Source organism: Perca fluviatilis, chromosome 10 (assembly GCF_010015445.1).
Source record: "Perca fluviatilis chromosome 10, GENO_Pfluv_1.0, whole genome shotgun sequence".
Lineage (NCBI taxonomy): Eukaryota > Metazoa > Chordata > Actinopteri > Perciformes > Percidae > Perca > Perca fluviatilis.
The window spans coordinates 20078705-20099106 of NC_053121.1; the positions used below are offsets into that span (position 1 = coordinate 20078705).

The 20402-nt window shown below is 39.9% G+C and overlaps 3 protein-coding genes and 2 pseudogenes across 3 annotated transcripts in view; all 5 read left to right on the forward strand.

Moving 5' to 3' along the window:
* Positions 1-489: 489 nt before the first annotated feature.
* On the forward strand, positions 490-3016 carry LOC120567245 (annotated as a pseudogene).
* Positions 3017-3668: 652 nt separating this feature from the next.
* On the forward strand, positions 3669-6503 carry LOC120566533 (protocadherin alpha-8-like). The gene is made up of 2 exons (XM_039813058.1): positions 3669-6387; positions 6494-6503. The coding sequence occupies exons 1-2, from the start codon at positions 3947-3949 to the stop codon at positions 6501-6503; spliced, it is 2451 nt and encodes an 816-aa protein (XP_039668992.1). The 5' UTR covers positions 3669-3946.
* A 726-nt stretch (positions 6504-7229) lies between these two features.
* Positions 7230-9832, forward strand: LOC120567233 (annotated as a pseudogene).
* A 1003-nt stretch (positions 9833-10835) lies between these two features.
* LOC120567230 (protocadherin alpha-3-like) overlaps positions 10836-20402 on the forward strand; it is a 56064-nt gene continuing 46497 nt past the window's right edge. Inside the window, exon 1 of the mRNA XM_039814142.1 lies at positions 10836-13386. Within this exon, the coding sequence (XP_039670076.1) occupies positions 11014-13386 (2373 nt within the window). The 5' untranslated portion in view covers positions 10836-11013. The remainder of the gene's footprint in view (positions 13387-20402) is intronic.
* Positions 17312-19875, forward strand: LOC120567242 (protocadherin alpha-3-like). Its single transcript, XM_039814148.1, has one exon. It carries the CDS (start codon positions 17506-17508, stop codon positions 19873-19875), a length of 2370 nt encoding a protein of 789 aa, XP_039670082.1. The 5' UTR covers positions 17312-17505.

The following is a 20402-nucleotide window of genomic DNA, read 5'->3' on the forward strand; positions in this document are numbered from 1 at the left end:
TAGACGATTAAACACAGAACAGTTTTGATTGTTTCCAGTTTCTAAATATGAGGATTTTTCTGCATTGAGTACTTTCACTTGTAATACTTTAAGTACATTTTCCTGATGATACTTACATACTTTTACTTAAGTAATATTTTCATTGCGAGTATTTTACAGTGTGGTATTAGTTCTTAAGCAAAGCATCTGAATACTTCTGCCACTACTGGAAGTTGGTGATGTTTCTGTTGAGTTGTGCGAGCAGTTATGGGCTATATTGTTTAAATACTATGCTACATATGCAAATACACTAGAGAGAGAGAGGGGGGGGGGGGTGTATAAAATACAGTACTGTTAAGGAAGATACACTCATTTCATCACAAGAATATTTGGACAAAATATATACAGTATCTCCTTGAATGTGGAGTATTTTACGTTCATTTAATGACCTTCGGGTGTCACTGTTACATTGGGAAACGATAGAAGACTTTGTCCGTCCCCTCAAAAAGCTTTTGTTTGCCATCTAGTGACGGGCAGGCATTTGAATCAAGCACGCCAGACGCTGGATTCAGGTTGTACAATTTGTAATCATGCGATATACAACGAGTTGGATATAAAGATTTTTTGACGCAGTAATTCCTTTCATTATTTTACACTAAGTTGGAGTAACGATGGGGGGAGACAAACAAAGTCGAACGAGGGAGAAGTGTTTGTTTATCTTTCATATAGGGCTACTGCTTTTTTTCGGAAAACAGGCTTTTGCTCAAATAAGGTACTCTATTCCAGAGGAGGTGAAAGTAGGATCTGCTGTTGGAAATGTTGCGAAGGATCTTGGCCTCGAAATCACCTCGTTAAGTGACCGACGGTTCCGTGTTGTGTCTGGATCAAAAGAGACATTTTTTGAGGTAAACCCGGACAATGGGGCTCTGTACGTCCATAAGAAAATCGACAGAGAGGAGCTCTGTCAGGGCAGCGGTGCCTGCGTAATGGAGCTTAAAATCCTTGTTGAAAACCCGTTGGAAATACACTACGTAATTGTAGAAATCACTGATGTAAATGATCACTCTCCTAGTTTCCCTGAAAGAGAACAAATATTTGAAATAGGTGAACAAACAATACCAGGAAGGCGATTTCAACTGCACACTGCTCGTGACCCCGATGCTGGAATTAACTCTATTCGTACGTACACTTTGACGTCTAATGAACATTTTGAAGTAGATATCCGTCAAAGCGACGAGGATAAAATACCGTTTTTAGTGCTGAAGAAATCGTTAGACAGAGAACAAAAGGACAAACACACACTACTGGTTACAGCAGTTGATGGAGGCAAACCTCCAAGATCAGGGACACTAAATGAAAATTAATGCGACAGATCCCGATGAAGGCACCAATAGCGAAATTGAATACAGCCTCGGAAAAACTCTGAAGAAAAAAGTCTATGACATTTTTGAATTGGACAAATTAACCGGAGAGATTAGAGTTAAAGGAGCAGTGGACTATGAAGAAAACGACGTTTATAAACTGGATGTTGAGGCATCCGATAAAGGAACACCTCCACTGACAGGTGAGTGTAGAGTAATTATAAAGATAAAAGACGTTAATGATAATCCACCGGAAATAGAAGTGACATCACTGTCAAATACAGTGTCTGAAGACTCAAAACCTGGCACAGTTATTTCACTACTTAGTGTGACGGATAAAGATTCTGGTGTCAATGGAAAAATAATATCGAGCATAACGTCAGACGTGCCTTTTGAATTAAAGCCCTCCTATAAGGAGAACATTTATTCAGTTGTCACGAAGGGATTTTTGGATCGAGAGGAGGTGTCACATTATGAAATAACAATAAAAGCCACCGATTGTGGTGAACCTCCCTTATCTACTGTTAAAACTCTCAACATTCAGATATCAGATGTAAATGACAACAGTCCACATTTCGACCAAAATCCAATACAGTTTTATCTGGTAGAAAATAACGTTGCTGGAAATTCAATATTCTCTGTAAGCGCAACAGACAATGATTTGAATGACAATGCAGCTATTTCATATCATATAGCGAGAGAAGGGAGTCAGAATGAGATAAAGTCTGTCCTAAATATTAATTCAGATAACGGTCACATTTCCGCGCTAAAAAGTTTTGATTTTGAAACACTGAAAACATTCCAGTTCCAAGTTGTTGCCACAGATTCTGGAACTCCGTCACTAAGCAGCAACGTCACAGTGAACGTGTTCATTCTGGATCAGAACGACAACGCTCCAGTCATCCTGTATCCAGTCAGCTCTAACGGTTCTGCTGAAGGTGTGGAGGAGATTCCCCGCAATGTGAACGCAGGACACTTGGTGACTAAAGTCAGAGCCTATGACGCTGATATAGGATATAACGGCTGGTTACTGTTTTCACTGCAGGACGTTACTGACCACAGTCTCTTTGGTTTGGACCGCTATACAGGACAGATCAGAACACTTCGCTCATTCACAGAGACAGACGAGGCGGAGCATAAACTGGTCATACTGGTGAAAGACAATGGGAACGTTTCACTCTCAGCAACAGCTACTGTGCTTGTCAAAGTTGTGGAGCCCAAAGAGGCTTTGTGCGCTGCTTCTGATGTTAAAAGTGCAACAAAGGATGAGGAGGAGAATAATGTGACTTTTTACCTGATGATAACTTTGGGCTCAGTTTCAACACTTTTTCTCATCAGTATCATCGTGCTGATTGCAATGCAGTGCTCCAAAACCACAGACTATACTTCTAAATATCTACAAGAGACTAATTATGATGGGACACTGTGTCACAGCATCCAGTACAGATCTGGAGACAAACGGTACATGCTAGTAGGACCCAGAATGAGTATAGGATCTACTATAGTCCCCGGCAGCCATGCGAATACACTAGTGCTCCCTGACAGGAGAGGGACATCTGGAGAGGTAAGACTTTAAAAACAAGCATACAATTCTTTCTCTGCGCTTTACTCAAAGTTTGCTTGTCATCATGTCTCTCAAGCTGTTACCACAGAGAAAAGTACCAAATATAACTTGCAACAAACTCAATTATGTGTTGAGTGTGTTGCTTATTTTGAAAGGATTCTACTAGGTTTGTTTAAGTTAATAGTATCTTTTATTTCTTGTATCATACAAAGTGCGTGTTAAAATAGAAAGGGATGTAAAAATGCAAGTCAATGTAGCAAAGATATTTGATGTGGCAAGATAGCACCGTCTATAACACTCACTGTGCTTACTACTCTCAGTGGTGTGTATCTTCTTAATATATACATATCATAACCATGTTGAAAATTAAAACATTCGAAATACATAAAAGAGTTAATTCTTTGTAGAGACGACAGTATTTCCAGTGATTACGGCAGCTGTCCATGGTGTTGAAATTCAAATGTGCCCGTTGTCTAGCTAAAAAGAGTAAATATAGTCAGTATTCGGGAAAATGTGAGAAGTGAGTTTTCTAACGAAACTTGTCAATATGTTGCAGTGTTTCTCTTGAGTTTTTCTGGCATTATGCATGGGCATAGTTGTGTTAATACTTCACTTTTGATATTATAGGGAAAGGTTGGGCGACTACTTGTGTTTTCTGTCCATGGTGCTGAAACGCACGGACATGTCAAACAGTAATGTAATGTTAAAGAAAAACAATAAATATTATTTTTAAGATAATAAAATAAGCATATTGGTACACTGCATCTGCAAGAATGCATCACTTCAAACTTTGTATGGTATGAATATGTAGTAAAGTTTGTTCTTAGAAATTACCTCTGGGTGTCACTATTACATCGGGAAACCATAGACGACTTTGTCCCTCCCCTTTCAATGCTTTTGTTTCCTGCTGAATATAGCAAGTAAGGTGTTTGAATCAAGCACACCAGACGACTAAATCACGCTAAGGATTTTGTAAATATGCGATATTCAGCGTGTTGGACATAAATAACGGTTTGTCAAAGTAACCGGATCCTGTCTGCATATGTGTTGTTTGGTAACGATGGGGACCGATACAAAAACTCGGACAAAGGACTGCTCCTGGTTTGCTTTTTATTTGGCTCTACTGCTGCTGTTCGGAAAACAGGCTTTGGCTCAGATAAGATACTCTATTCCAGAGGAGGTACAAGAGGGAACTGTTGTTGGAAATGTTGCGAAGGATCTTGGCCTTGAAATCACCTCTTTGATTGATCGACGGTTCCGTGTTGTGTCTGGAAGTAAGGACGCTATCTTTGAAGTAAACCAGAATAATGGGGCATTGTACGTCCACCAGCATATTGACAGAGAGGAGCTCTGTCAGGGCAGCGGTGCGTGTCTAATGGAGCTTAAAATCCTTGTTGAGACCCCGTTGGAAATACACTACGTAATTGTAGAAATTATTGATGTAAATGATCACTCTCCTAGTTTCCCTGAAAGAGAACAACGATTTGAAATAGCTGAGCACACACTGCCAGGAAGGCGATTTCAACTGCACACTGCTCGTGACCCCGATGCTGGAATTAACTCTATTCGTACATACACTTTGACAGCAAATGACCATTTTGAAGTAAATATCCGTCAAAGCGATGCGGGTAAGATACCGTTTTTAGTGCTGAAGAAATCGTTAGACAGAGAACAAAAGGACAAACACACACTACTGGTTACAGCAGTTGATGGAGGCAAACCTCCAAGATCAGGGACACTAAATGTTTCCATTATTGTTCTTGACAGTAATGATAACCGTCCGATATTTAGTCAGGAGATTTACCAAATTTCCATAGAAGAAAACGTTGCAGTGGGCACTTCAATATTTCAAATGAATGCAACCGATCCCGATGAAGACACAAATGGAGAAGTTGAGTACAGCCTCGGAAATACCTTGAAGCGTCAAGTTTATGATATTTTTGATTTGGATAAATTAACCGGAGAGATTAGAGTTAAAGGAGCAGTGGACTATGAAGAAAACGACGTATATGAACTTGACATTGAGGCATCCGATAAAGGAACACCTCCACTGACCGGTGAGTGTAGAGTCATTATAAAGATAAAAGACGTTAATGATAATCCACCGGAAATAGAAGTGACATCACTGTCAAATACAGTGTCTGAAGACTCAAAACCTGGCACAGTTATTTCACTACTTAGTGTGACAGATAAAGACTCCGGTATCAATGGAAAAATTATTTCATACATATCGAATGACGTGCCTTTTGAATTAAAGCCCTCCTATAAGGAGAACACGTACTCAGTTGTCACGAAGGGATTTTTGGATCGAGAGGAGGTGTCACATTATGAAATAACAATAAAAGCCACCGATTGTGGTGAACCTCCCTTATCTACTGTTAAAACTCTCAACATCCAGATATCAGACGTAAATGACAACAGTCCACATTTCGACCAAACCCCCTTACAGTTTTATCTGGTAGAAAATAATGTTCCCGGAAATTTTATTTTTTCTGTAAGCGCAACAGACAATGATTTGAATGACAATGCAGCTATTTCATACCATATAGTGAGAGGAGGGAGTCAAAATGACATAATGTCTTTCCTAAATGTAAATTCTGATAATGGACACATTTCAGCACTAAAGAGTTTTGATTTTGAAACTCTGAAAACGTTCCAGTTCCAAGTTGTTGCCACAGATTCTGGAACTCCGTCACTAAGCAGCAACGTCACAGTGAACGTGTTCATTCTGGATCAGAACGACAACGCTCCAGTCATCCTGTATCCAGTCAGCTCTAACGGTTCTGCTGAAGGTGTGGAGGAGATTCCCCGCAATGTGAACGCAGGACACTTGGTGACTAAAGTCAGAGCCTATGACGCTGATATAGGATATAACGGCTGGTTACTGTTTTCACTGCAGGACGTTACTGACCACAGTCTCTTTGGTTTGGACCGCTATACAGGACAGATCAGAACACTTCGCTCATTCACAGAGACAGACGAGGCTGAGCATAAACTGGTCATACTGGTGAAAGACAATGGGAACGTTTCGCTCTCAGCAACAGCTACTGTGCTTGTCAAAGTGGTGGAGCCCAAAGAGGCTTTTGCTGCTTCTGATGTTAAAAGTGCAACAAAGAATGAGGAGGAGAATAATGTGACTTTTTACCTGATGATAACTTTGGGCTCCGTTTCAACACTTTTTCTCATCAGTATCATCGTGCTGATTGCAATGCAGTGCTCCAAAACCACAGACTATACTTCTAAATATCTACAAGAGACTAATTATGATGGGACACTGTGTCACAGCATCCAGTACAGATCTGGAGACAAACGGTACATGCTAGTAGGACCCAGAATGAGTATAGGATCTACTATAGTCCCGGGCAGCCATGCAAACACACTAGTGCTCCCTGACAGGAGAGGGACATCTGGAGAGGTAAGAAAACAAAGTGTTATACAATATTTTTTACAAGCATACAATTCTTTGTCTGTGTTTTGCTCAAAGTTTGCTTTACATCATGTCTCTCAAGCCTTTACCACAGAGAAAAGTATGAAATATAACTGGCACCAAACTCAAAAATGTCTTAAGTGTGTTGCTTTTTTTGTACAGATTATACTAGGTTTGTTTAAGTTAATAGTATGTTTTATTCTCGTTTATCATACAAAGTGCTTGTTGACATAGATAGGGATGTAAAAAGGCAAGTCAATGAAGAAAAATGTTGGATGTGGCAAGATAGCTCCGTCTATAACGGCCACTGTGCTCTCTACTCTCAATGTTTGTGCATCTCGTTCATTGATATACATATAATAACCATGATGAAAACTAACACATTTGAAATACGTAAAAAAAAGAGTTCATTCTTTGTAAAGAGGAGAGTATTTCCACTGATTGTGACCGCTGTCCATGGTGCTTAAATTAACATGTTCTGGGTTACAGGCAAAATTGTAATTGTTATCTATATTTGGGAATTTGCACGACAGTGAGTTTTGAAAGTTAGGCAGACCATTACAACTTCTAACCAATAACTGACTGAAAGGTTTGAATATGTGACAGGGTTTCTGTTGGGTTGTTTGGGAAGTATATGCATGGAGTTGTTTTAATACTGAACTACTTTTGTTATAGAGGGAAAGGATGTGCACTAGTTGTGTTTGCTGTACATGGTGCTGACACGCATGGACAAGTCAAACAGTGATGCAATGTTAAAGAAACACAATGATTACTATGTTTAAGGTGAATCAATAAGCCTCTTGGTAGGTACATGGCATCTAAAAGAATACATAACTTCATAATTTGCATATGTAGCATTTACTATGTAGTAAAGTTTGTTCTTAGAAATTACCTCTGGGTGTCACTATTACATCGGGAAACCATAGACGACTTTGTCCCTCCCCTTTCAATGCTTTTGTTTCCTGCTAAATAGCGCAAGTAAGGTGTTTGAATCAAACACACCAGCCGACTAAATCACAATAAGGATTTTGTAAATATGCGATATTCAGCGTGTTGGACATAAATAACTGTTTGTCGAAGTAACCGGATCCTGTCTGCATATGTGTTGTTTGGTAACGATGGGGACCGATACAAAAACTCGGACAAAGGACTGCTCCTGGTTTGCTTTTTATTTGGCTCTACTGCTGCTGTTCGGAAAACAGGCTTTGGCTCAGATAAGATACTCTATTCCAGAGGAGGTACAAGAGGGAACTGTTGTTGGAAATGTTGCGAAGGATCTTGGCCTTGAAATCACCTCTTTGATTGATCGACGGTTCCGTGTTGTGTCTGGAAGTAAGGACGCTATCTTTGAAGTAAACCAGAACAATGGGGCATTGTACGTCCACCAGCATATTGACAGAGAGGAGCTCTGTCAGGGCAGCGGTGCGTGTCTAATGGAGCTTAAAATCCTTGTTGAGACCCCGTTGGAAATACACTACGTAATTGTAGAAATTACTGATGTAAATGATCACTCTCCTAGTTTCCCTGAAAAACAACAGACGTTTGAAATAGCTGAACAAACATTACCCGGAAGGCGATTTCAACTGCACACGGCTCGTGACCCCGATGCTGGAATTAACTCTATTCGTACGTACACTTTGACAGCAAATGACCATTTTGAAGTAGATATCCGTCAAAGCGATGAGGATAAAATACCATTTTTAGTGCTGAAGAAATCGTTAGACAGAGAACAAAAGGACAAACACACACTACTGGTTACAGCAGTTGATGGAGGCAAACCTCCAAGATCAGGGACACTAAATGTTTCCATTATTGTTCTTGATATTAATGATAACCGTCCGATATTTAGTCAGGAGATTTATCAAATTGAAATACAAGAAAACGTTTCAATCGGCACTTCAATATTTAGAATGAATGCAACGGATCCCGATGAAGGCACTAATGGGGAAATTGAATACGGCCTTGGTAAAACATTGAGGCGAAAAATCTATGAGATTTTTGATTTGGATAAATTAACTGGAGAAATTAAAATTAAAGGAGTAGTGGACTATGAAGAAAACGACGTTTACAAACTCGACGTTGAAGCATCAGATAAAGCAACACCACCATTAACAGGTGAGTGTAGAGTCGTTATAAAAATCCTAGATATCAACGACAATCCACCGGAAATAGAAGTGACATCACTGTCAAATACAGTGTCTGAAGACTCAAAACCTGGCACAGTCATTTCACTTATTAGTGTGACGGATAAAGACTCTGGTGTCAATGGAAAAATAATATCGAGCATAACGTCAGACGTGCCTTTTGAATTAAAGCCCTCCTATAAGGAGAACATTTATTCAGTTGTCACGAAGGGATTTTTGGATCGAGAGGAGGTGTCACATTATAAAATAACAATAAAAGCCACCGATTGTGGTGAACCTCCCTTATCTACTGTTAAAACTCTCAACATTCAGATATCAGATGTAAATGACAACAGTCCACATTTCGACCAAAATCCAATACAGTTTTATCTGGTAGAAAATAACGTTGCTGGAAATTCAATATTCTCTGTAAGCGCAACGGACAATGATTTGAATGACAATGCAGCTATTTCATACCATATAGTGAGAGGAGGGAATCAAAATGACATAATGTCTTTCCTAAATGTAAACTCTGAAACTGGAGATATTTCAGCACTAAAAAGTTTTGACTTTGAAACACTGAAAACATTCCAGTTCCAAGTTGTTGCCACAGATTCTGGAACTCCGTCACTAAGCAGCAACGTCACAGTGAACGTGTTCATTCTGGATCAGAACGACAACGCTCCAGTCATCCTGTATCCAGTCAGCTCTAACGGTTCTGCTGAAGGTGTGGAGGAGATTCCCCGCAATGTGAACGCAGGACACTTGGTGACTAAAGTCAGAGCCTATGACGCTGATATAGGATATAACGGCTGGTTACTGTTTTCACTGCAGGACGTTACTGACCACAGTCTCTTTGGTTTGGACCGCTATACAGGACAGATCAGAACACTTCGCTCATTCACAGAGACAGACGAGGCTGAGCATAAACTGGTCATACTGGTGAAAGACAATGGGAACGTTTCACTCTCAGCAACAGCTACTGTGCTTGTCAAAGTTGTGGAGCCCAAAGAGGCTTTTGGGGTTTCTGATGTTAAAAAGTGCAACAAAGGATGAGGAGGAGAATAATGTGACTTTTTACCTGATGATAACTTTGGGCTCAGTTTCAACACTTTTTCTCATCAGTATCATCGTGCTGATTGCAATGCAGTGCTCCAAAACCACAGACTATACTTCTAAATATCTACAAGAGACTAATTATGATGGGACACTGTGTCACAGCATCCAGTACAGATCTGGAGACAAACGGTACATGCTAGTAGGACCCAGAATGAGTATAGGATCTACTATAGTCCCCGGCAGCCATGCGAATACACTAGTGCTCCCTGACAGGAGAGGGGCATCTGGAGAGGTAAGAGCTTGAGAACTATTGGATATATGATATTTATATATGCATTATGTTCGGTCCTTGCTTTGTGTTCAACTGCCTATTTTTTTCTTCACATGTCTAAAGACCCTTGTACAAACCCCCCCACAAAATAGCTCAAAACAAACTCTACCATATTACAAGTCTGATTAAGTGATGCTTATTATTTGAACATTTACCCGTTAGTCTGACTTTAATTACATACACTGTTTTCACCAGACGGTGTTCAGGGTTTCCAAAAGAAGGTATGTAGGTATGCAAGTCAGAGCACCAAAAGCTTAGTTCCTTTCCTGAACTGTTTCGGCAAAGGCCAACTGCAGAGTTTTAGCTTTGTTCATATCTTCACCTACTACTTGTTTGTAATGTTCAAGCCTATGTAAGCTAAGACATACCAAACATTTCAAATATGTAAAATAGCTGATTTTATGTCAGCCATTTCAAAGACCACAATCTTCGCCTAATTATGACTGCTGTCCACTGTACAGAAATGCTTTGGCTTTACTCTTGCCAACGAACGAAACAGCAAACATTGCAAACTATATTTTTGCAGTGTGTCTGTGATATTTATGTTAACATGCATCCAAATCATAAAATACAACTAATAGGAAAGTTTGAAATTCCTGGTGTTTCCGTTGATACTTACGAGTACTGAGCATGAGACGGAACTCCTTTTCTTTAAAATGGCGAAACGCTTCGTTCAGATCTATATCCATGTTGCTGAAACGCAATTGCTTTTTTAATCAAACAGAACAAATTGCAAAACGAAGTTAAATTAAATAAACAAAAAAGCATTACTTTTTAAAGCCTGTTAACTGCAGTATTTTTTTAACAACTTAAACTAATGCGCTTTTCCATACCATCAAGAGGCATCACCTTATTTGCCAGACAAATCTGATGTTTAATTCCTGAAGTGTATTGGTACAAACCTGATCAATTGGGTTGATGCATTTGTTTAATTTGAGTATACATATCCTTGTACTTTCTCAATTACCTCTAGATGTCAGTATTACAGTGGGAAACCAAAGGAAATATCGTCCCTCCCCTCATAAAGCTTTTGTTTGCTTTCTGAAAAAAGCAGAAAAGGCATTTGAATGGAGCTCGCCACCAGACGGAATAGTTTTGTGCTTTTTGTAAATATGAACTCAAAGCCGGTTTGATATAGACATTTATTGCAGTGACGTTTTTGTGTATTAATGTGTTGTTGGATAACAATGGTGATTGAAAGGCCAACTCGAAGAAGGGTCTGCTCATGGTTTGCTTTTCATTTGGCTCTACTGTTGTTCGTCGGAATACGGGGTTTGGCAGAAATAAGATACTCTATTCCAGAGGAAGTAAAAGATGGAACTGCTGTTGGAAATGTTGCGAAGGATCTTGGCCTTGATATCACCTCTTTGATTGACCGACGATTCCGCGTTGTTTCTGAATCTAAGGATGCATTTTTTGAGGTAAACCAGAACAATGGGGCTCTGTACGTCCATAAGAAAATCGACAGAGAGGAGCTCTGTCAGGGCAGCGGTGCCTGCGTAATGGAGCTAAAAGTGATAGTCGAAAACCCGTTGGAAATACACTATGTAATTGTAGAAATTACTGATGTAAATGATCACTCTCCTAGTTTTCCAGAGAAAGAACAAATATTTGAAATATTTGAACAAACACTACCAGGAAGGCGATTTCAACTGCACACTGCTCGTGACCCCGATGCTGGAATTAACTCTATTCGTACGTACACTTTGACGTCTAATGAACATTTTGAAGTAGATATCCGTCAAAGCGATGAGGATAAAATACCGTTTTTAGTGCTGAAGAAATCGTTAGACAGAGAACAAAAGGACAAACACACACTACTGGTTACAGCAGTTGATGGAGGCAAACCTCCAAGATCAGGGACACTAAATGTTTCCATTATTGTTCTTGACAGTAATGATAACCGTCCGATATTTAGTCAGGAGATTTATCAAATTGCAATAAAAGAAAATGTTCCAGTCGGTACTTCAATATTTCAAATTAATGCGACAGATCCCGATGAAGGCACCAATAGCGAAATTGAATACAGCCTCGGAAAAACTCTTAAGAAAAAAGTCTATGACATTTTTGAATTGGACAAATTAACCGGAGAGATTAGAGTTAAAGGAGCAGTGGACTATGAAGAAAACGACGTTTATAAACTGGATGTTGAGGCATCCGATAAAGGAACACCTCCACTGACCGGTGAGTGTAGAGTCATTATAAAGATAAAAGACGTTAATGATAATCCACCGGAAATAGAAGTGACATCACTGTCAAATACAGTGTCTGAAGACTCAAAACCTGGCACAATGATTTCTCTTATCAGTTTCAAGGATAAAGACTCTGGTGTCAATGGAAAAATAATATCGAGCATAACGTCAGACGTGCCATTTGAATTAAAGCCCTCCTATAAGGAGAACATTTATTCAGTTGTCACGAAGGGATTTTTGGATCGAGAGGAGGTGTCACATTATGAAATAACAATAAAAGCCACCGATTGTGGTGAACCTCCCTTATCTACTGTTAAAACTCTCAACATCCAGATATCAGATGTAAATGACAACAGTCCACATTTCGACCAAAATCCAATACAGTTTTATCTGGTAGAAAATAATGTTGCTGGAAATTCAATATTTTCTGTAAGCGCAACAGACAATGATTTGAATGACAATGCAGTTATTTCATACCATATAGTGAGAGGAGGGAATCAAAATGACATAATGTCTTTTCTCAACATAAACTCTGAAACTGGAGACATTTTGGCACTAAAAAGTTTTGATTTTGAAACACTGAAGACTTTCCAGTTCCAAGTTGTTGCCACAGATTCTGGAACTCCGTCACTAAGCAGCAACGTCACAGTGAACGTGTTCATTCTGGATCAGAACGACAACGCTCCAGTCATCCTATATCCAGTCAGCTCTAACGGTTCTGCTGAAGGTGTGGAGGAGATTCCCCGCAATGTGAACGCAGGACACTTGGTGACTAAAGTCAGAGCCTATGACGCTGATATAGGATATAACGGCTGGTTACTGTTTTCACTGCAGGACGTTACTGACCACAGTCTCTTTGGTTTGGACCGCTATACAGGACAGATCAGAACACTTCGCTCATTCACAGAGACAGACGAGGCTGAGCATAAACTGGTCATACTGGTGAAAGACAATGGGAACGTTTCACTCTCAGCAACAGCTACTGTGCTTGTCAAAGTTGTGGAGCCCAAAGAGGCTTTTGCTGCTTCTGATGTTAAAAGTGCAACAAAGGATGAGGAGGACAATAATGTGACTTTTTACCTGATGATAACTTTGGGCTCCGTTTCAACACTTTTTCTCATCAGTATCATCGTGCTGATTGCAATGCAGTGCTCCAAAACCACAGACTATACTTCTAAATATCTACAAGAGACTAATTATGATGGGACACTGTGTCACAGCATCCAGTACAGATCTGGAGACAAACGGTACATGCTAGTAGGACCCAGAATGAGTATAGGATCTACTATAGTCCCGGGCAGCCATGCAAACACACTAGTGCTCCCTGACAGGAGAGGGACATCTGGAGAGGTAAGAAAACAAAGTGTTATAAAATATTTTTTACAAGCATACAATTCTTTGTCTGTGTTTTGCTCAAAGTTTGCTTTACATCATGTCTCTCAAGCCTTTACCACAGAGAAAAGTATGAAATATAACTGGCACCAAACTCAAAAATGTCTTAAGTGTGTTGCTTTTTTTGTACAGATTATACTAGGTTTGTTTAAGTTAATAGTATGTTTTATTCTCGTTTATCATACAAAGTGCTTGTTGACATAGATAGGGATGTAAAAAGGCAAGTCAATGAAGAAAAATGTTGGATGTGGCAAGATAGCTCCGTCTATAACGGCCACTGTGCTCTCTACTCTCAATGTTTGTGCATCTTGTTCATTGATATACATATAATAACCATGATGAAAACTAACACATTTGAAATACGTAAAAAAAAGAGTTCATTCTTTGTAAAGAGGAGAGTATTTCCACTGATTGTGACCGCTGTCCATGGTGCTTAAATTAACATGTTCTGGGTTACAGGCAAAATTGTAATTGTTATCTATATTTGCACGTAGTAAGTTTTTGGAAGTCAGGCCTCAGGCCATTACAACTTCTAACCAATAATGAAAGGTTTGTATATGTAACAGGGTTTCTTTTGAGTTGTTTGGGCATTATGCATGGACTTAGTTATTTTAATACTGAACTAATATTAAAAGAGGGAAAGGATGTGCACTATTTGTGTTTGCAGTCCATGGTGCTGACACGCATGGACAAGTCAAACAGTAATGCAATGTTAAAGAAGCCGAAAAGTTAAAGTTGAATGCATAAGCATCTTGGTAGGTACATGGCATCTAAAAGAATGCAACACTTCAAATTTTGCATATGTAATATGTAGTAAAGTTTGTTCTTAGAAATTACCTCTGGGTGTCACTATTACATCGGGAAACCATAGACGACTTTGTCCCTCCCCTTTAAAGGCTTTTGTTTCCTACTAAATAGCCCAAGTAAGGTGTTTGAATCAAACACACCAGCCGATGAAATCACGCTTAGGATTTTACAATATGCGATATTCAGCGTTTGGACTATAATAACTGCTTGTCGAAGCATATGTGTTGTTGGATAACGATGGGGACGAATACAAAAACTCGGACAAAGGACTGCTCCTGGTTTGCTTTTTATTTGGCTCTACTGCTGCTATTCGGAAAACAGGCTTTGGCTCAGATAAGATACTCTATTCCAGAGGAGGTACAAGAGGGAACTGTTGTTGGAAATGTTGCGAAGGATCTTGGCCTTGAAATCACCTCTTTGATTGATCGACGGTTCCGTGTTGTGTCTGGAAGTAAGGACGCTATCTTTGAAGTAAACCAGAATAATGGGGCATTGTACGTCCACCAGCATATTGACAGAGAGGAGCTCTGTCAGGGCAGCGGTGCGTGTCTAATGGAGCTTAAAATCCTTGTTGAGACCCCGTTGGAAATACACTACGTAATTGTAGAAATTATTGATGTAAATGATCACTCTCCTAGTTTCCCTGAAAGAGAACAACGATTTGAAATAGCTGAGCACACACTGCCAGGAAGGCGATTTCAACTGCACACGGCTCGTGACCCCGATGCTGGAATTAACTCTATTCGTACGTACACTTTGACAGCAAATGATCATTTTGAAGTAGATATCCGTCAAAGCGATGAGGATAAAATACCGTTTTTAGTGCTGAAGAAATCGTTAGACAGAGAACAAAAGGACAAACACACACTACTGGTTACAGCAGTTGATGGAGGCAAACCTCCAAGATCAGGGACACTAAATGTTTCCATTATTGTTCTTGACAGTAATGATAACCGTCCGATATTTAGTCAGGAGATTTACCAAATAGAAATATATGAAAATGCTCCAATCGGCACTTCAATATTTCAAATGAATGCAACGGATCCCGATGAAGGCACCAATGGCATAGTTGAGTACAGCCTCGGAAATACCTTGAGGCGAAAAATCTTTGACATTTTTGAATTGGATAAATTAACCGGAGAGATTAGAGTTAAAGGAGCAGTGGACTATGAAGAAAACGACGTTTATAAACTGGATGTTGAGGCATCAGATAAAGCAACACTACCATTGACAGGTGAGTGCAGAGTCATTATACAAATAATAGACGTCAACGACAATGCACCGGAAATAGAAGTGACATCACTGTCAAATACAGTGTCTGAAGATTTAAAGCCGGGAACGGTTATTTCCCTCATCAGTGTGGCGGATAAAGACTCCGGTACAAATGGCAAAATTATTACAAGCATAACCTCAGACGTGCCTTTTGAATTAAAGCCCTCCTATAAGGAGAACACGTACTCAGTTGTCACGAAGGGATTTTTGGATCGAGAGGAGGTGTCACATTATGAAATAACAATAAAAGCCACCGATTGTGGTGAACCTCCCTTATCTACTGTTAAAACTCTCAACATCCAGATATCAGACGTAAATGACAACAGTCCACATTTCGACCAAACCCCCTTACAGTTTTATCTGGTAGAAAATAATGTTCCCGGAAATTTTATTTTTTCTGTAAGCGCAACAGACAATGATTTGAATGACAATGCAGCTATTTCATACCATATAGTGAGAGGAGGGAGTCAAAATGACATAATGTCTTTCCTAAATGTAAATTCTGATAATGGACACATTTCAGCACTAAAGAGTTTTGACTTTGAAACTCTGAAAACATTCCAGTTCCAAGTTGTTGCCACAGATTCTGGAACTCCGTCACTAAGCAGCAACGTCACAGTGAACGTGTTCATTCTGGATCAGAACGACAACGCTCCAGTCATCCTGTATCCAGTCAGCTCTAACGGTTCTGCTGAAGGTGTGGAGGAGATTCCCCGCAATGTGAACGCAGGACACTTGGTGACTAAAGTCAGAGCCTATGACGCTGACATAGGATATAACGGCTGGTTACTGTTTTCACTGCAGGACGTTACTGACCACAGTCTCTTTGGTTTGGACCGCTATACAGGACAGATCAGAACACTTCGCTCATTCACAGAGACAGACGAGGCGGAGCATAAACTGGTCATACTGGTGAAAGACAATGGGAACGTTTCGCTCTCAGCAACAGCTACTGTGCTTGTCAAAGTGGTGGAGCCCAAAGAGGCTTTGCTGCTGCTGCTTGTTTAAGGTGCAACAAAGGATGAGGAGGAGAATAATGTGACTTTTTACCTGATGATAACTTTGGGCTCAGTTTCAACACTTTTTCTCATCAGTATCATCGTGCTGATTGCAATGCAGTGCTCCAAAACCACAGACTATGCTTCTAAATATCTACAAGAGACTAATTATGATGGGACACTGTGTCACAGCATCCAGTACAGATCTGGAGACAAACGGTACATGCTAGTAGGACCCAGAATGAGTATAGGATCTACTATAGTCCCGGGCAGCCATGCGAATACACTAGTGCTCCCTGACAGGAGGTCCGCAATTTCAGAGGTAAGATATGTTTAAATATTGTTTATCATGCTGGTGTGAAGCACATTAATATAAACATAAAGGGCCTTAAATATCAGTGACAGTGAACACATTCTAAGTCAATGAGGTGATTTAATAAATATCACCATACATAAAAAATATTACTTACTTACTACGCATTTGTTTAAGCTAGTTATGCTATAAGGTTTGTAGACTTGTGTTTTGATGAAGTCGTAGAATTTCACTTATATATATATCAATATAATATAATATATTATCAAATAAAAAATGATCTAAATGATTATACAACATCGTAATTAATCAATTTTTAATTGTGAGCATAACTGGCTTGGTGTCATGTGATATTGTCAATGAATCGCCTCTTCGTGTACAGTGTTTGGTTGTAAGATTGTGTTGTAGAAGTTGACTAAATCAGTTTGTGTGATAGAATCGCATGGTGGCACTAAACAACCAGAAATACGAATTACAGTAGTTCACCATCCATGGGTCTCTGGGACTGCCTCTGAAGCATTCAGAAGGGCAGACCATTTTCCTCCGAATGTAATTTGTTCCAACGATTTTGTCGTCTAGACAAACCGAGCGCATTATAAGACGGTGGTTTTTGTTCTCAATTAATGGATATGTAAACAGTCTGTAGATCACTTGGTATTTACTGGATTTATCAACTGTCCATAAGCAATGGAACAAAGCGGAACGGACTCCTGGCGACAAGAAAGCAAATGGGTGGTCCTCGTGCTGGCTTTTAATTTGATTTTCGGCAATGCATCTGGACAGATAAGATATTCTATATCGGAAGAGATCAAAGAGGGGACTGCTGTTGGGAATATAGCAAAGGATCTGGGAATAGATTCTAATATATTAAAAGCAAGGGGATTTCGTATCGTTTCTGGCTCCAGTGAACCCCTTTTCCAGGTAAACCAAGATGATGGGATTTTATACGTAAATCGGAATATTGACCGTGAGGAAATATGCCAGCGGACTAATGTATGTTTGATAAACCTTAAATCCGTGCTAGAGAACCCACTGGAGATCCATTATGTTGCTGTGGAAGTGTTAGACATAAATGACCATTCGCCTTCTTTCCCGGAGAACAACAAAAGGCTAGAGATTTCAGAGTCCACCTTACCGGGAACCAGATTTCAGTTGCATGCTGCTCTCGATCCAGATGGTGGTGTGAATTCCGTTCAACAGTATAGGCTAAGTCCTAATAATAATTTTCGTCTAGAGGTGAAAGATAGCGGGAAAGATGGCAAAGTGCCTGTTTTACAGATACAAAGCCCGTTAGACAGAGAGACCTCTAGCAGCCACAAACTACTGCTCACAGCCATGGATGGGGGTAAACCTCCTAAATCAGGGACCATGGAAATATCTATAGACATATTAGATGTGAACGACAATGCGCCAGTTTTTACTAAAGATGTCTATTCTGTAGAGATAAATGAGGATTCGCCAATTGGAACAATAGTCATACGAGTAAATGCCACAGATATGGACGACGGATTAAATGGAGATGTTAGCTATTCTTTTGGTAATGTGAATAGTAAGGTGCGCGAACTGTTTGATGTCGACCCGAACACAGGTGAAATAACAGTGAAAGGACAATTAAACTATGAAGTGGATGACAGTTACGAGATTAATATCCAGGCATCTGACAGCGGTGCTGTTCCGTTTAGAACTGAAAAAAGCGTTACTGTAAATATTAAAGACATAAATGACAATGCACCTATAATTGAGGTAACGTCACTGTCGAACACAATTTCAGAGGATTCCAGACCAGGAACAACGGTAGCACTTCTTAGCATTACCGATTTGGACTCTGGAGTAAACGGGAAAATTATAAGCTTTGCAAAAGGCGATGTCCCTTTCACACTAACGCCATCAATACAGGACAACATGTACGCTGTCGTGACAAAGTTGCAGCTTGACAGGGAAAATAAATCGATTTATGATGTAACAGTAATCGCAAAAGATGCAGGCGAACCAGCCTTAACGTCTGTAAAGACATTAAGAGTTGTTGTTTCTGACGTTAACGATAACAGCCCAGAGTTTTCAATAAGCCGATATAATTTTTATGTCACTGAAAATAACCCTCCCGGAATGTCGGTGTTTTATTTAACTGCGTCTGATCGTGACGAAGGAGATAATGCTCTTATTTCGTACAATATTCTAAGAGATGCAGTTTATGCAAATTCAGTGACGTCATTTCTCAGCATAAACTCTGAAACTGGAGATATTTCGGCGCTAAAAAGTTTTGACTTTGAAACACTGAAAACGTTCCAGTTCCAAGTTGTTGCCACAGATTCTGGAACTCCGTCACTAAGCAGCAACGTCACAGTGAACGTGTTCATTCTGGATCAGAACGACAACGCTCCAGTCATCCTGTATCCAGTCAGCTCTAACGGTTCTGCTGAAGGTGTGGAGGAGATTCCCCGCAATGTGAACGCAGGACACTTGGTGACTAAAGTCAGAGCCTATGACGCTGATATAGGATATAACGGCTGGTTACTGTTTTCACTGCAGGACGTTACTGACCACAGTCTCTTTGGTTTGGACCGCTATACAGGACAGATCAGAACACTTCGCTCATTCACAGAGACAGACGAGGCGGAGCATAAACTGGTCATACTGGTGAAAGACAATGGGAACGTTTCACTCTCAGCAACAGCTACTGTGCTTGTCAAAGTTGTGGAGCCCAAAGAGGCTTTTGCTGCTTCTGATGTTAAAAGTGCAACAAAGGATGAGGAGGAGAATAATGTGACTTTTTACCTGATGATAACTTTGGGCTCAGTTTCAACACTTTTTCTCATCAGTATCATCGTGCTGATTGCAATGCAGTGCTCCAAAACCACAGACTATACTTCTAAATATCTACAAGAGACTAATTATGATGGGACACTGTGTCACAGCATCCAGTACAGATCTGGAGACAAACGGTACATGCTAGTAGGACCCAGAATGAGTATAGGATCTACTATAGTCCCCGGCAGCCATGCGAATACACTAGTGCTCCCTGACAGGAGAGGGACATCTGGAGAGGTAAGACTTTAAAATGCAGCAAGTGTGGCGTTTTCTATTCAGATATATATCACATTGTTTGAGGTTTGTGGAATTTTGGTGTCTTATTCAGCATGTTCAAACTACCTTCAGACATGTTTGTCACACGTTATTGTGTGTTCTGTTTTCAAAAGGACAGATGTGAGTTCATCAACTTACTATAATGTTGGATTCAGCTTCCTGCTTCTGTTTTCAAGTTCTTCTGTCTGATGCACAATTTTCTCTTAGCTCCTTTAATCCCTGGACTCTCTTATACACACCCATACACTAGTCATTATGAACACTATAGGTATTTCTATACAATGATCCATCTTTCCAAGTGGTAGAACTGAAAAAGCTAATCCCTTACGTGATTCTATTCTCTTTTTCTGCAATGAGCTTTTCCACCACCATATAAAATTGTATTAAAAATCAAAACAATGTCTGCATACACTCACATGCTCTTGGTTATTTGTGTTGGTAGTATTCATGATCATTATGCAATAGGCATTCATAATTTAGGACGCAAATGTGGTTAAGAC

What these genes read in the sequence shown, in the direction of transcription:
- LOC120566533 (XM_039813058.1), top strand. Translation starts at nt 3,947, where the DNA reads ATGTGTTGTTTGGTAACGATGGGGACCGATACAAAAACTCGGACAAAG.
- LOC120567242 (XM_039814148.1), top strand. Translation starts at nt 17,506, where the DNA reads ATGGAACAAAGCGGAACGGACTCCTGGCGACAAGAAAGCAAATGGGTG.